Source organism: Rissa tridactyla, chromosome 1 (genome assembly GCF_028500815.1).
Source record: "Rissa tridactyla isolate bRisTri1 chromosome 1, bRisTri1.patW.cur.20221130, whole genome shotgun sequence".
NCBI lineage: Eukaryota > Metazoa > Chordata > Aves > Charadriiformes > Laridae > Rissa > Rissa tridactyla.
In genome coordinates, this window is record NC_071466.1 from 16,843,881 (window position 1) to 16,861,356 (window position 17,476).

General features: G+C 39.4%; 1 protein-coding gene across 1 annotated transcript in view; it reads left to right on the forward strand.

Annotated features, from left to right (window-relative positions):
• The window catches only part of CNTN5 (contactin 5), a 260,804-nt gene that overhangs the window by 208,503 nt on the left and 34,825 nt on the right, over positions 1–17,476 (forward strand). The window contains exons 15-16 of the mRNA XM_054187800.1: positions 10,203–10,361; positions 10,787–10,936. Of these exons, the coding sequence (XP_054043775.1) occupies positions 10,203–10,361; positions 10,787–10,936 (309 nt within the window). The remainder of the gene's footprint in view (positions 1–10,202; positions 10,362–10,786; positions 10,937–17,476) is intronic.

The following is a 17,476-nucleotide window of genomic DNA, read 5'->3' on the forward strand; positions in this document are numbered from 1 at the left end:
GTTATATTATCTGTTATATTATCTGTTATCTGAGGAGCGATTGAAGGAGCTGAGACTGTTTAGTTTGAGGAAGAGGAGGCTGAGGGGAGACCTCATCGCTCTCTACAACTACTTGAAAGGACATTGTAGAGAGGTTGGTGCTGGTCTCTTCTCACAGGTAATTAGTGATAGAACAAGAGGGAATAGGTTCAAGCTGCAGCAGGGTAGGTTTAGGCTGGACATTAGGAAAAAATTCTTCACAGAAAGAGTGGTCAGACACTGGAATAGGCTGCCCAGGGAGGTGGTGGAGTCACCATCCCTGGATGTGTTTAAGACTCGTTTAGATGTGGTGTTAAGGGATACGGTGTAAGGGAGAACTTTGTAGAGTGGAGTTGATGGTAGGACTTGATGATCCCAAGGGTCTTTTCCAACCTAAATGATTCTATGATTCTATGATTTGCGTAGGCTACTACCTAACTTGTAAAAGCATTTCCTCTCCAAAATATGATTCTACAAAATTATCTGCAATTCATCATCACAAGATTTTCTTATTATTAGGTATTTGAAAAAATAAGTCTTGGTCTTTTTTTCATCCATCCGAGATCCATCATCCCCTCTAGATAGACATCCTGACTCCGTGGAAGTCCCCAGAGAGGTCCTTTATTCTCTGAATATGGGGAGGATGAGAGAGAGGATTCAGTTCAAAGACCAGAACTGATTTAAGGCAGAAGTGGTGATGACAACCACTTACAGCTTAACTCAGTAGCTGCAATGCTCATCTATAAAGTAGGACATCTCTTTTTAGCTGTCTCAGACCCAGCCTCAAAGTCACATTTGTCTCTCCTCAAGCACATGCTATATACCTGCAGGCAGTAGATTCGGTGGGATCGAGACTTGTTCAACCCCCTTTCTGAGGCAGAGTAGCCAGGAGCACAGAATACAGGAGACAAACAAATGAGAACCTGACTGTGTAGGGCACAATTTAGGGTATCTCCAGCAACCCAAATATTTGTTTCTTTCATTGAGTTGACTACTGCCCCAAAAAAAGAAGATAGTCCTTAGGGGAACCATTCTCAACAGCTTAAGCCAATACACTGAAGTGTGTATTGGGAAAGGGAAAAGCTAAATAACAGACATTTCATCCTCTGCACTGGATTTGCCCTGCAGCAGGGCAATGAAGCAGGTAGTGGTAAAGCCTTAAATATTGCTGCAAGATTTTCTGGAAGACAGTCATCAGAGCCTGTAGCAGCGGAAGGCGGCATATAGGGCAGGCTGATACAGCTCAAGGACATTCAGAAGAGAAAACAGCTTTTCACATAGGGTGGTAACCATTCTGGCACCAGGCCCGCATAGATGTGCTACTTCAGAGGAATCCCATAACAGGAATTATGTATGTCTGATGGCCAAAGGAATAGTTTTAGTGGAGTGAATGAATACAACAAAAATCACAGCTATGGACTTACATTCCTGACACCCAAGTCATTGCCTGATTTCACTTCATTTATGCCTTGCGTTGTTTATTCACCCAAGGAAAATATGTGCAGAATAGCTGTTTGCCATGCAAACAAGGGTGTTTACAAGAGAATATAGATATTCACTACATAATCAACAAATGTTTGCCCCAGCACATGAAGTGATCAGCCATTTAAGAAACAGAAGTGATTTATGATTTTTATGAATGTCAATCCCATTCTTGACATCTGTCCAAGAATAGTTTTCCTGTGTCACGTGCTTTGTCTGCCTGCCAGCCTTTATTTATCCACCCAGATCTTCAACTTTCAGTGAATATTAAATAGCAGAGAAGCAGAATAGCAGAACATTTCAGCTTGGATGGTTTTCCATCCATCATTGGCACACCAGTAGTTGAGCTGTCTCGATACTGATTTTTCACAAAGAAGTGATTACCAAAGCAGAAGGCTCTTATACAGGATAAATATGCATGTCATGTTCTGACACTAATGATATCATCACAAACATGGTTACCAAACACCCAGGTACCAGCCAGGGGACTTGCATCTCACAGATGTCTCAGGTGATCTTGTAGCCAGCAATGTGTCAGGTTTCCTCAAGACGATGCCTGCTTGGTAAGTTAATTTGGTTTTGTAGCCTGTCTTCCAAAAAAGACTTATTATATTCTTATTTCCCTATTATGCGGTAGAAATTTGAAGCAATCTGTGCATTCATGTTTTCATTACAAAGGATATCTTCATGATCCTGTGCTTCCACTGTGTTTCACTGTAGAGACATTTAAAACACCAAATACTTCTGTCATAAAAAAGGTTGACACCATGAAGGGGCTAACCTTTGTTACCTTAGGTTGGTCCAATCAGCTACATTAAAAAAAGTCAACAGTGTTTTTCACTTTATGTGTATTTAATTCACCAGCCCAAAATCTGTTACTCATAGACAGGGAGGTTTTGAAGAACACCCTCAGAACTCAGAGCTAAGAGTGGAAGGCTACTTCTTACATTCACTTTTTGCAAAAAGTATCCTTTTGCTCTTGAAACACACAATTTCTAACAATTTCATTTGAAGTGTTGCTTTTCCATAGGCTGCAATAGGGAAAAGCTTAAGTAAAAAAATCTCCTAATAAAACCAGTTATTTTATATTCCTTACTCTTTCTTCTGCAAGTTTGGAGGGCTGGCTTAGAAAAGCATCTCTACAGTTCAGCAAAGATACTGGGAGCTGGGAACATCACACTGGAGTCTAACATGCTTTCAAAAAGATCAACGTGAGGCTCTCTATAGTCTGTTAAAAGTAGAGATCCCTTTCACCTGCACTGAGGTGAGTACACTCTCGGAGCAGCGCAGTTTCTCAGAACACTAGGGAGTTTCTTGCAGATTAGAGGATCGCTGCAAAATTTACCATGATATTATTATCTGATGTGGATGGGGACAGTGCTTCAAACACTTAGAATTGAGTGATTTTTCCTATATAAACCTCTATATTCTTAGTGTTGCTAGTGACACCACAAACACCAATATAGGTTATTTTAAGGATTATCCCTTTCTTACATCACGTTTCTTTTTAGGATCATCACGACTGAGTTAGGAATACAAGGTTGTGAAGTTAAAGGATTTTTTTACGTCTGTGAAAGCTACAGTGCCTAATCAACAGTACCAAGCCTCCAGTATTTAAATAGTTATTTAACAAAAGAAATATTTTTATCATAAAAAAGTTCAGTAACTTTAAGTTGTCAAATAAATTCCGTCACTTAAGTCCTATTTGTAAATTATTCTTGCAAAGCTGGTTTACGATACATTATACCCAAAAGTGTAAGTACCATTGATTGCAAACTACTCAGACAGGTACTGGATGCTGCATTACACACTGCCTTACAACAACAGTCCATGGAGCGGCCAGCTCATCTCCAAATTACCAGACTTTCTTTCAGATTGCTCCACTTACTTGTTCTAGATACAGTGCAGCCCGATCTCTGGTTTCGCAAAGAAGTAAAGGTTACTAGTCCCCAAATGACTTATTCAATGTTTGACTTTTCTGCAATGTTTGACTTTCACCTGACTTTCACCTTGACTTTGACCTGTAGCAAAGGTTGACACTACAAGGTAACTGAGTCTCAGAGAGCATAGCAAAGAAAAAGACCATTAGCTCTTTGCAAGAGAACTACAGTAAAGCAGTAGCCAGGCATGTTTGCTCAGTTTTTTTAATTTGAGGTGCTAACAAACAAAGAGACCTCTTCTGTAACAAAAAGAGGTCAAATAAATGAAATGCGGAGAAATTATTTCTGTGTGTTTCCTTGTTTCTATCAATAATCACGTAAAAGTTTGTTTCAGCACATGTAGCAATTTTAATATTTTATATATTTATATTAAAATATTTTATATATGACATCTATATTATAAAATATGTTTTAGGAGAAACTAAAAGATAAAAAATTCGTTGGTCTCAGTTCTGTTACAAATAGATCTGTGCTCTCTAAGCATTAATACAGTTAACATTCTTTCCGGTCCTATCTCATTGGTCGGTACTTAAGGATTTTAGTGGATTTAGATGCCAGATATTTTCTGTGTGGTTTAATAATAGCTTGCTCATTTTTGTTTGCTTTTATTATCCTTTTCACTGTTACCACTGAAAATGTGTTTTCTGTTGTTATGGATGTCAATAGATATTGTACTTTTCTAGTCCAGTCTTATTCTCTGTCTGAATGCTGTACACCCTTGGAAACTTCTGAGCATATAAAAAACTAACTAAAATCCTTTGAACTATATAAATATTAGTACAATGTTCATGGCAGGAAGATTCCTTCAAAATAAAATGAAAATCAGCTTTCTTCTACAATGTATAACACGTATTGTAAGACTGTGCACTGAACCAAATTCACTGTGGCACTGTGAATGCCTACTGTAAGGAAAGTGATCTTTAGGATCAAACAGCTACCTGGATGCTGTAAGGTCTTGAAATGGAGCAGAGAGCAATCCTGTAGTATGAAGGGATGAAAGCCTTTATGACTACAAACTGTGGTTTAAGAGTACACATTTTGTGGTCTAAAAATAAAAAAGAGGTTAAAGCTATTCATCTTGTAGACTGGCAAAACTACCAATCTAAGCAAGAAATCCATTCTCATGATATATTTTTGGAGAAGTAATGTTTCCTCTGAACTCCACTGACCTGGAGCAAATATAACGCAGGAACTGCTGGTTAGGTTGACCACACTGCTCCTTTCAGTTGTGGTATTGCCAATAAAACTTAAAGACAAGCACTTGGGTTTAAAGGCCATCAGACACAACATTATTAAATGGAACGTAAACAAGGTCAGCAGATTCTTGCTGGCCCTTGAAATTACATTTGAGCTGTAGCAAAGGCCAGGAAGATGCCCTAAGCACAAACCCCATTAATTGGACTCACAGAATATGTCCATAATAGTAAACTGCTCCCTGAGGCCAATGGGTGCAGCAGAGTTCCCATCCACACAGCTACATTCCCAGTCCCGTCCCCTCTCAAAACAGGATGGGCACGGCAAACAGCCTGCTGGGATCTGCCCCAGCCCATGGTAATCTATTAATTGTGCCAAGGCATTGGCTGAGAAAGTTATAATTGCACAGGGCTGAAATTACAATAGGGACTGGCTGACAACATAACAGTGCCCAGGATCAGTGCTAGAGTTCAGAGGCCATTTTCAGTATATTAATATAGCCTAAACATTTACGATATTGGAAGATAGTATAGTATCTGTACTGTATCTGTACTGTACTGTATCTGTACTGTATCTGTAGTGGAGCATCAGCCCTTTAACCCACAGACTCCAGACAGAAGCACTTCAAGCAATCTGATCTTGTAACAGAACCTTTGTTATAATATCTTCAATGGAGTGAAAGTGAAAGAGATTTAAAGAGATTTAAAAAGTGGGTTTCTTTAAAGTTTAAAGAAGACCCTTTGTTCTAAGAAACTTAACTCATATCTATAACTTCAGTCAAAAAAAGTGCCTAGAAACAAGTGCAAAATGCAAATCAGATGTGGTGATGTTCAAGAACTCAGTGCCTAAAAGAGACCCGTGCAGTTCTGGGAGTGCTGGTGCCCACACTGTGATTGGAGAGAGTGAAGGAGGCAGCATGGACCAGGACTGGGACAGCTGACAAGGGGCATGCTACAGTTCTAAAGGTAGTCAGTAGGACACACCAATGAATGAGGCCAATGTCAGTTTCTTACGCTATTTGGGACCTGCTAGTTATGCCATCAACAATGCAATTCATAGGCTACTGGTACTTTTCTTTCTAAGGTGAAATTTCAGTCCATGTTCCCTGCGCTGTCCGTACATTTTGCGTCAAGTCACAACTGCCACAACACAAAGATCCAACTCAGAGGCTCGGGGCAGAAGTCTGGCATCTGAGCTCACAATGCTTAGCAGCTCTCAAGGTGTTCTTGCCCAGATCCTCTATTTTTCAGTTTGTTCAAGGCAGAGAAGTCATCAGGGCAAAAGAGCACAAAATGACATATGTACGACCAAAGGCCTTCTCAGCCAACACACCAGGGATTTCTCCTGACACTCGTCTGTGGAATGAGTCAAGACTATTCAGGTCGAAACATTAATGTAACATTAAACATCTTCTCTTTCTTACTTTCCCACCCTGAGTCTAACCCTCTCTGCTCTGCCACTGGTTGGGTATAACCTCTCCATCTGCCCAGGGCCCTTATGTAGCTACCTTACAGAAACCACTTAGGCACACACGCACATGGAGGGAATGGAGATATGGGTGTATCCACTAAAGCCATGGTGTCTATTGCCTTTACTATACATCGAACTTTCTCTCCATCCTCTTGTTCCCCACCAAGTGCAAACACTTCATCTACCATAAGTGGGCACACAAAAAGGGATTTATGCTACAAGAAAAGTCGAACTCCTGTTTTCTCAAGCACATTTTCCACCATTCTGTAGTTACTGCCTCTTTCTTTTCCTCTTTTTCTTGACCTTTTATATTCCTGATGACAAGCCAGTACACTTTGCCATTCAGAAAGCAAAATCTTCAGGTCAAGAAATCTGAGTTCATGAACTGCTACACATCAGGCTTCTTCGTTGTTTGGTAAAAGTAAGAATTATCCTGGTCAGGCAGCAGTGGAGTGAATCAGTGCACGTTCTGGGATTCGCAGGAAAGGGCACTGCCTCTCTGAGTCACTATGGCTATTATTGGTAATAGTCTTTCAAGAACTCTCACATTAACATTGTACCATGGCAAGTAATCTAAGGGACCTCTCAGGATGATCATTCCAACAATAAAAAGACACATAAAACAAGTTTGCCAAAATGCACTCATGCATGTCCTGAAATGAAGTATCAATCTATGGAATTCCTCTGAAAGAAGATAACAGACTAATATCCTTGACACTGGGATTCTAGTGCTCCTAGAGCAGCATAAGAGCTTATTGCAGCCCCAAATGTCTTCTCTGTGAAGGTCGACTGCACTGTAGTGCATTTATGACCAGTCATTTTCTGTGTAGTTTCCAGAGAAGCATTTGAGCAGACCGCGCATTTTTCCCTCAATTGACTTTTCTGAACTAAAAAATTGTTTTAGAGATCCTGAACAATAACACAGCCCTTGGGAGAAAAGCTTCTCTGCATTAGCCATCCGGCTGACACCATGAATGATTACATCCAAGCGTAAAATTTAATGAGATTTCTACAAAAATGAGTGACATCTGCATAGCACTCAGGTCCTGGCTAACTGTCATACATTTGTCATCACTGAGGCTTTTGTCCTTTATTAATCCGCTTTCAAGAATGCCTGCTGTTGGAAATGGAAATGCTTTTTAGCAGTCATCCTGCAAACTGTGCAAGAGCACACATCTCAGAAAGCATAATGACACATTGTCATGACTAGGAATGCATTTAAAAGGTTTAAAAAACATGAGAGAACTCCAACAACAAAATATATTGAGAATTTAGCAGGAGACATCTGCATAAATATATTTTACATATTTTTATATAAGCAAGATGCTTGTTCTTTTGCCTATAATACAGTGGCTAGAAACTCTTTAACAATATTCGGTGTGCATGAGAGAAATATTGTCATAGAGGAAAAGTACTAAAATATTTCCCTTTAATTTTGTTTGTGCTTGGGAGCACGATATAATTCTGGGCCCAGGGCTGCAACCCAGTAAAAGCATATGACTGTATCAAGATCCCAGCTTTCCTTTAAACTTTCCCTCATGGCTACAAATAAAAATTTCACTAGTATTTTCCTGCATTAACAGATAGCCTGAAACAATAGATGATGGAGATTGAAGATCAACCTATTTTATTAAATTAGCCCCGGGACCTGCTATTCTGAGACGGAGGCCTGACCTGGTGCTTCCCATTGCAGAACTGTAAACGCCTGTCAGGAAGGCAGGGGTGCAGAGGACACATCTTTATGCCGTGTTTTCTCCCAGGAAGAAAAGCCAGACCTTTCAACTGCAAATGGAGATGGGACTCGAGAAGACCAGGAGTCACAAGGTGTCCAAGGAGGGGCACCATCCTATCCCAGCACTGTTTGTGACTCAGCGAAGGGCACTGACAGCAGCCAAGCCAAGGCTGCTGAGCAGGCAGAGACACCCAGCACTGGAGCTGCTCACCACCCGTGGAAGTGGAAAACCTTGTTCTTCCTATAGCCCAGAACTGTACACTGGGCTCCTGCAGAAAGGACTGCAGTGCACTGGGGAGACAATCTTGTTCCATCATACATCTATAATACTAAGCTTCGATTAATTCCTTCCATTGTTTGAAGGGAAGGAATTGAATCCCCTGAATTCCAAACATTCATTTGTCTATTTTTGTTGCTCTGATTTCTAAATGCCATATATTTTCAACATTTTAATGTCAATTAGTTGCTTGTAGATCGTTGCCAAGCAAACGGAATCGACTGAATAGTGTAATTTGCTTTCTCATTTAAAGGATTCAAAGTCGTCTCCATTCTGAAGCTATTGAGCCCAACTATTATGAAACTCTGATCATACTGTTGTCATAGATCATGTAAACATGCTTTTGTTAAAGGCATATCAGAGGAACTATAAAGCTGTTTGCAGCTGCAAATGACAAAAAGTCCCAGCAATTAAAAATATTTTAGTTAATGGGGGTTTTTAGCCTTTCATATTCAGATAAGTTTGTTTCTACTCATGGACTGAGGATTCTAGCCAGCAGAAGATTTGATTGCATGAAGTAGCACAAAAAAAAAAAAAATAATAATGCTGAGCTCAGTAATACAGAAATCCTGACTGCAGCTGCCACTTCAAATGGAGACACCAGACCCAAGTGTTTGCCACCCTGATCCGCAGGTGCTGAGCTCTGACAGTTCAGCAAGTGGGACCTCACCTCTCACCACAGCTCACGGGCATGGACGTTCCCAAGGGATCTGCTCCACTACATCTCATGATACATGCAAACAGCATTCGAATCCCAAAACATTGTAGCAGCAATTGATTTCTGTTAATGAAGTTGTTTCCATCATCACACTTCCTGCAGTTTCATTTCTGGAGAAATTGTCCAGCAGTGCATTTCTGATTTCACAATCATCAAACTGTGTAGGAGCAGAAGCAAAACTTCATCCTTCAACAACAGGAGGATGGAAAAGAATCAGGAGGGTCTTGGATGCCAAGAAAATCCAGATTCGTCATACATAATTATAGCTATTAATAATGTTAATATTTTACTGAAGTATGAAGTCCTGTAATTCAGGATTTATTTCAGTTTTTAAGTATAAGAACCACAAGAGAGATGTTTATTTTGCGTTTATCTGTGACAGACATGCACATTTCCCCCTAACCATCTTGTTACAACAACTGTGGAAGAGGATCCTGAACCAGGAGGACCTCCAATTTAGTTTGGCAAGTGCAAATGGATAATGTTTTCAAACCCCAGTAATATCAATATCAGGAAGAATTAAAGAAGAAAACTGGGTGTGGGAGTGGGACATTATAGCCATATTTTTCTTCACAAAGTCATGTTTGCTAGCAGAGACGTCACCTATTGGATCAGTCACATGGCCTATACAAATGGTGACAAGCATATTCTCATTTGGTGCAGCTAAATGGAATAAATAATCCTGTCATTTCTCCAGTGAGAAGTTGTTGTGGTTTTGTTGTTTGTTTTTAATTGGACCATAATAATTATCAGCCTTCAAAATATTTGGGTTTGGGTTTTGTTCTGTTTTTAATATCTTTCAATCAAACAGTCAATGGACTTCCAGCGGGATAGTAATCCAAGCGGATTCCCTGAGTGAGTGAATGTGAGAAAAAGGATGAATGCTGTATTCTTGATTCAGTGATTAGTAATATTATTGTTCTTCAAGAATAACATCCACCTGTGCTTCATTTTGATCACTATTTGTCTTTCCTGCTGACAAGCCTCACACAAAGAGATGTGATTGCAATGCTTCAGTCTAGCCTGGATGCTTCTTAAAGTGGCTCTTTTTTTCCTTTAATTTTAGGTTCAGAACAATTATAATGGAGGAATTTTTTTTCTTAATCTGTTTCTATTTTTAGTTCTTCTGCTGTCACTCTGACAAGTTAATTGGAACTCACCCACACAGCATTTAAAGAGTAGAAACAATCACAATTTACCAGCAGAAATCATGGAAATGAGGTATCTCCGTGATGTAGTAGCGTGCATTTTAACCCTTGTATTTCATGGCTATTGCACTCCACCGGTTCCCTACAGAATGCATCTCCTCTATTATTGCTGCTCATCCACGATGATGGTGTGGTCTGTTTGATTATTCCACTTTATTTCTAGGTCCTCCTGGTCCCCCAGGGGTTGTAATAGTGGAGGAAATTACAGACACCACAGCAACACTCTCCTGGAGTCCTGGGGCAGACAATCACAGCCCTATCTCCCTCTACAACCTTCAAGCACGCAGTCCATTTTCTCTTGGCTGGCAGACCGTAAAAACAGGTGAGAAAAATTTTCAAACAGCACAAGTAGACTGTTCAAAACTCCTGCTCATCACAATAATAACCACCGGGAACTTCAGGAACAGATAGTCTTAAGAGAACAATGATAAATTAAAAGTACTGATTTTTTTTTTCTTTTTTTCATTCCTTTCACGTTACTTAGCAACAGCTCTGACAGGACACCACAAAGACACCTGCCATGATGCACCTGTGAATAAGCAGAAAGCTCCCCGCTATATCCTTCAATCTGTGTCTTTTCAGGAGTACCACAGTGCCAAAAACCTAGCTGTGATTTCTGACATATTAGATCCTTGATGTCTATCATTTCTACTGGCCATATTGTATCACAAAGTCCACTTGCCATTGAGACACTGCATGTGAGCTTCAGATCTCTGAGTGACCTACACATTTCTTTACTGTCTGCAGTTCCAGATGTGATAAGTGGCGACATGGAGTCTGCTATGGCTGTTGAGCTGAACCCTTGGGTGGAGTATGAATTCAGAGTTGTAGCAACCAACAAAATTGGCACTGGAGACCCAAGCGCACCATCACGAATGATCAGAACCAACGAAGCAGGTAAGAGGATAAAAAGGTTAGTTTTCCAAGACTACCAGAAACAAGAACTATTTTAGTATAATAATAAAACTATTCTCTTCTCCCTGGTACACATCTGTGTGTTCAGTAATCACTGTTTCAGGTGATATTCTTTGTAATGGGGAACCAGTTCGTTTTAATTGCAGGAATATTGTTTAATTTATAGAAATTTCAAATAAATCCATTCCCTGCTGTCTTCCTCCCTACATGTTGCCTTACTCTTCATCTTACACTTAAGCCATTGCTGCCTGCCTTCTGGTAGGCTTCCCCGGCTCTTCAATTGCAGGCTGCTTCTCGGTCTCTTCACATAGCCGCTCCCAAGCAGCCTCTCTCCCCTTATTTTTCATAACTTCTCTCCTTGAAGATGCACAGAGTTTTTTTCAGCAAGGTAGGGAAGCCATGGGAAGCTGCTTAATTTGAAATACCGTGGGCTTTAAAGTGTTTCTTTGCCATCCACACTCTACCATGAACTGTTAGTGCATTTAAAGAAATTTCATTATATTTCTGACTGAGATGGTGCTGTGGGAGCCCAGGAAAAATGTTTTATATCCTATTTGGGTCTCTTGAAAATTGCAGTGGTCTCAGAAAGTTTGGAGTCATTGACAACAACTTGGGCAGAATGAAGGGAGATAAAGACGGATTGGGAATCTGAGAAAAGTCCCTAGGCATCTTAGAGAGACACGTTTTAAGAGGTAGAAAGTGATAGAGATAGGGTTTGAAAAAGCCTCAGAAGAAAACTGCATCTCAGGACACTTTCAAATTATTCTTTATTCTTCTTTGTTATTTAGGAGGCTTAGAGAGTTTTGATTTTGTTTTGATGTTTCTTCAGCTGAATAATTTGTAAGTAGATTATTAATCATAGAACAGTGCCGAATTCAAAGATTCCACTTGAATTTGAAAGTATAACTGAGTTTTTAGTTGTAAATATTACGGACGAATACAGGCATTGTGTTGCACTCTGTCTTCTCATTAAGGGAGATTATAAGAATTACAAGTGGCAATGCCAAAATGTGTCCTTGTGTCTCATTCTGAAATAAAATTCTTATCTTTTAAGATATGTTAATCTTGTGCCTCAGCTCTCCATAGGCCACCAGTCTGCGCATATGTCACCCATAAACCTTCACAGCAGAATGTTCAGGCTGATTTTCTTAGACAGAACCACAGAATCATCTGAATAATTGAGGCTGGAGGGTATCTCAGGAGGTTTCTAGTCCAGCCTCCTGCTCAAAGCTGGGTAAAATGATTTCAGAGCAGGTTGCTCAGGGCTTTGTCCAGTTGAGTCTTTGAATCCTCCAAGGAGGGAGATTGCACATCCTCTCTGGCCAACCTGTGCCGGCAGTTAACTAATCTCATTGTGGTTTTTCTTTCAATATATCCAGCCAGAACTCCCCCTATTTCAGCTTATGACCACTGTCTCTGCCCTCCCACCCTGCACCACTATAAAGAGCCCATCTCTGTCTTCACAATGACCTCCCCATAGGCACTGGGGGCTGCCGTTAGATCTCCCAAAGCCACCTCTGCTCCAGGCTGAACAAGCCCAGCTCCCCCAGCCTCTCCTCACAAGGCAAGTACTCCAGCATCACCATCCCAGTGGTCTCCCCTGACCTTGCCCTAGTTGATCTATGTCTTTCTCATTGTGGCACCCAAAATTGGATGCACTATTTCAAATGAAGTCTAACAAACCTATCTTGGGTTGTAATAAGACATATTTATTTTTTTCTGCTTTAAATAACTGTGTAGTTTCTAGCTGATATTAAATTTCACTGTGCAATCACAGAACTGCACTGAAGTGATTTGATTCCCATTCATGCATGTGGAATCTTTTCCAACTCTCCCCCATCTTCTGCAAGCTCCCCACAGTGTGAAACTCAATAACTTTATAGCAGAAGCTTCAAATGCTACATACTTTGTTCCATTAAGAATAAGAGGAAAGGAAAATGAAATAAAAAACACTAGCTGCTTTCGTCTCAAATGATTTTCAAAAAAACATTATTACACCACCATTATTCTTTCCTTGATTTTGTACCATATTTCATCGGCAGTGAAAATTCTGCTGGACCCAAATGTTTGAACAACTTCTCTATTTATTCGGGTGGTACATATCAAAGCAGACAAAAACATTCTGGATAAGGTTTATCCTGTAACTGGTTCCACCCCTGGGATTATGTACTTTCAGTTTTATGAATACTTTCCCTATTTTTGAAAGGATGGTTCGGGATTTTAATCTACCAGATGTATTAAAGCTGTGAATGAATGTTTTTCTCACAAAATGAAGTTTGAAAATGTTAGATTTCTTCTAGCTGTCTTGTTTTTCAGGTTGCTTCTTCTTCTTTCCCAATGTTTATCAAACAAAGGCTGTATTTACTAAAACATATTCCTACAACTCTAGTGAAAGCCTTTGTCATGCGCATCCATTTTCAATATTCCTTTGGATAATCATTGCAACTTTACCTGTGTAAAAATGAATTGATAAATCATAATAATGATCAGTAAAACAGAATAATTTGGGGACAGATGCAGCATGCAGTGTGCGGTATATTTTCTCCCGGTGACAGGTGTTTATTTCTGAGTAATACTCCACTATTGCTGCCATCAGAAGAAACAGAGTCTTTAACTCAAGTAGCAGCGACAGAGTGTTTAACTCAAGTAGCAACGACAGAGTCTTTAACTCAAGTAGCAATGACCTGTACTCCAGTACACGGGGCTTCCCCTGATGAACAGAGCTGTAGCTGATAATAATGCAGGTCTTCTTGAATAATAAATCAGTAACATATTAGTTCAAATAAGAAAAAGGCCACACTAGGTCTTTACTTGCATTTTCAGCTTTCCAGTTAGGAATACCTTTTTGCTACCAGAGTTACAGCTGCACAAATGTCATGTAAGAAGGGAGTGTTTTGTAGCACAACATTGAAATCCAGACAGGTGCCAGTAAAACAACTTAACAGCCTTCAGAGAAATTGAAGCGGAATTTACTTGGTGTGCCTGCCTAACATGGCATGGTACAGCAGAAGTCTATTGTCATCACCTCAATTTCAAAAGACCTTTCTTTAAGAAAAAGTTTGGTTTCTGTTTCAGTTGTGAATAGTTTTGTTGGGTTTTTTTAATAAAAAAGATAGATGCAGTCTCATTTTTTTAATTTATAGAGGGAGCAAGAAGACAGGAGTTTCAATAAGTTATAACTTCCCGATTGTTAGAATCTGCAGAGTTGTAAAGTTGGAACAACAACACAATGGACTCTGCTTTAAACAAAAAAATAATCAAACAAAAAGAAACTGTTACACATATAATTCTTTGCAAAATAGCATGCTGCTTATAATTTTTATGGCACTCTTGAAGTGCCACGGGCTTCATGATCTGCTTCACTCAGGCAGACACTTTTTCCAGGTCTTCAGATATTCCCGAAGTCCAGAGCCTGTTTAGCTCTTTCAGTGGTTGTGTGAAGTATCACCCTTGGTACAGTTTTCAGATGCCAAAGTCAAAGAGATAGGAAAGCTAGTAATAGTTTTCATTGGGTTTCATATATGGTTTTCCAAATCAGGACATTAATATCTGTCTTAGTGTATTACCCACTGATCTATTATTTTTCAGAATCTCTCTATTACTAACTTTTTTATCTGAAAGCTTCAAGGGAAAATCTCTATTAACATGGGCTGCAGTTCTAATATCACAGATCTCAATTCTTAAGTCATGTATGTAAAAGACATTATATTTCAGAAAGAACACAACATCGGCCTCTCTACTTATGACCCAGGCAGAGTAACCTGGCTCTTTGCTGTGGTGTTGGATGTGCCCCACAAGTGCAAACAGGGGGGGCTGCCCCTGCACTGGGTAGAACTCCAGAAATGCTGGTCTCCCAGCAGAGAAAGTGACTTGGCTCATGCTCAGGTGAGAGTTGAGATCCACAAGGCTGAATGAGAGCTCTGTAGACAACCCACAGAGGCAGCAAATGCGTGATTCTGCTTCCATTATTTTATACTTAAATGGAAATCAGCATCCTTAATTTAATGGCACAAGCTAATTCGACTGGAGACTAAAGTCTTTTTCTCTCTCCCCACATCTCTCTTATTTTATCACTTCTTCCCCAAGATAGTAACAACGTTTTATATTAGTCCATTATCTAAAAATACCCATGGAAGCAATACTTGGGATGGTGTAAGAAAATCAACAGAATAATAAACAGGTTTCCACTTGCTTTACTTTTCTAATTAAACCCTAATCTTGTTAGTTAGTTCATATTTAGTTAACATGATTGCTTTTCATAGCTACTTTCATCGGAATGGATAACACCGCAATTTTCTGGCACATCTAACCTGTAGCCAGCTGCTGCATTTCTGTCAGTTCTAGCCTTGATACATATTTTACAGGTCCACAAGGTGAAAAGAGCCAATAACATGAATTTAAACATGTCTGGCATTCCACTAAGGCAGTCGGGCATTTGAAGCCTGGGGCCAAAGCATCAATTACATTATCTATTCATGGGGAAACATGGGGAGAGAGAAATTGAGTAGAATCAAAGTTTAACCTGCTAATCATGCATGCAGTCTTGATTTCATGAGGTAACATTGTAATGCACTCTGTTAGTAGCAGATTGTACACAGGCTTTATTTTTAATAAGTCCTTATTTTCTATTAAGTCACCATTATTCTCAGCGAGAATTTCTTCATAGCATAAGAAAAAGTGCCTTTGTCCCAGGAAAAAGTCACCTGGTTCACACTGCCCCTGTCTGGAGCGGGGAGGGGTTTATTCTTGGTGGTAGTGTTTTATGTGTTTGTGACCTGTATAAAAGAAGTTTCAGCTTTTCCCATTAGCATAACTACTTTTGCTCTAGACAGAAATTAATAATCTGCTGTATCCATGACATTTGGAGATGATTACCTGGGCCTTTGTAGAAAACGTGCTTTTCCATAGGGAAAAAAAAAAAAGAGAAGAGAAAGTAGATGTTAATCATTGTATGCATGGGTATATTTAGAACAAATAGGCTACTAACACATAGTATTGCAGGCTCAAACTAATACGCAGTATATATGGATATATTGACAAAGAATCCACATGTTTGTGCTACTAAAATACCTAACAGGAAAGTTAAGGAACTGGTTCCCCGGCATATATGCCACAGCATTTGAGATTTCAGTCCTATACGTGGTGATCAGGAAGCTATCAAGACTGAGTCCTGCAGCCATGCATGAATTCTATGTCCCACTAAATTACAAATATTAAAAATGCAGAGGAAATGAGAACAACAGAAACGCAGATCCTGAGACCAGTTGGGGTATCCTTGTTTTCCAACAGTTTAAAAGAGTGCATCACCCGCTTCTGGAGATGCTGGCACATTTTACATTTCATTCCTGAACAGATGAGATGTGAAATATTTTCCTGGGAGGGTGAGAACTTGAGGGCTGGCCTTTCACACAGTGAAAGGATTCTCACTTAACGTCCCTCTGTTTCCCAGATGTCTACTGCAGGAGACAGACAGATAAATAGATAGACAGACAGACAGACAGACAGACAGACAGACAGACAGATGGATAGATCCATCAAGCAATATCAAGGAAGCCAACTGAGAAGAAAAAACTGCCAAATGTGTTCTTGCTTTGGTCCTCACATTAGGAAGTTCTGTTGAGCTAGCAACAAATTCTTCTCTCCCCACCCATACATTTTCCACAGCTAAGAAGAGTTGTTTTTCAAACTATATCTGTATCTTAAAAGATATGAAAAAAAAAGGAAAAAAAATAACTGTGACTGTACCTCCAGCAAACATTTTCTTAAGGACTAAAGTCAAGTTTAATAATTCATCTCCCCAAAAAGTGTAGCAAATCAACATTTTATTTCATTTTACTTTATTTGACAAGATGTTTCAGAATTTATACAAAAAATACCCATGTGGAAAATAGCTTCATGAATACAGGATTTAAGCAGAGTAAGAAAGACCTTGTGATTAAAGTATAGAATTGGGATTTGGGAAATCTGGACTCAGCTGCTTATCAGAAACGTCTCTGTAAATTTAGGCAGCTCACATTAGTATTTCTTACTCTAAAACCAGGTGGTTAGTAAGGCTCTGGCTTCTCTTTGTCTTCCCTCTATCTCACCTATTCAGATTGCAAAATTGAAGGATAGGGACTAAATCTAACTACGTGTTCCTACAGCAATACCATAACCAATTATAATCTTGGCTGCTAAATACTTTTGTTCTGCACAAAAATTAAGACACACTACAAAATTAAGAATCTGTCATTTCTCTTTGTAATAAACAAAACAGTATTGAAAAAAGCCACTTGACATTTCCTTGGAAAAAAAAAGACAAAACAGAAACACTTTAAAATTATTAATTATTAATTCAATAACATTTTCTTTTAATTTCTTTACAAGATTGGAATGCTAAAAAGAGGATGAACTGTTTTTCAAGTTTTTCCGTGTTTCCATGACATTATACTTTCCTTTCTATAAGGGAAGGAATCTAGAGCTAAGGCAGTTTAAAAGATCTTTTCAGTTCACTCACTGAAGTAAAAATGGGGAGGATGAAAC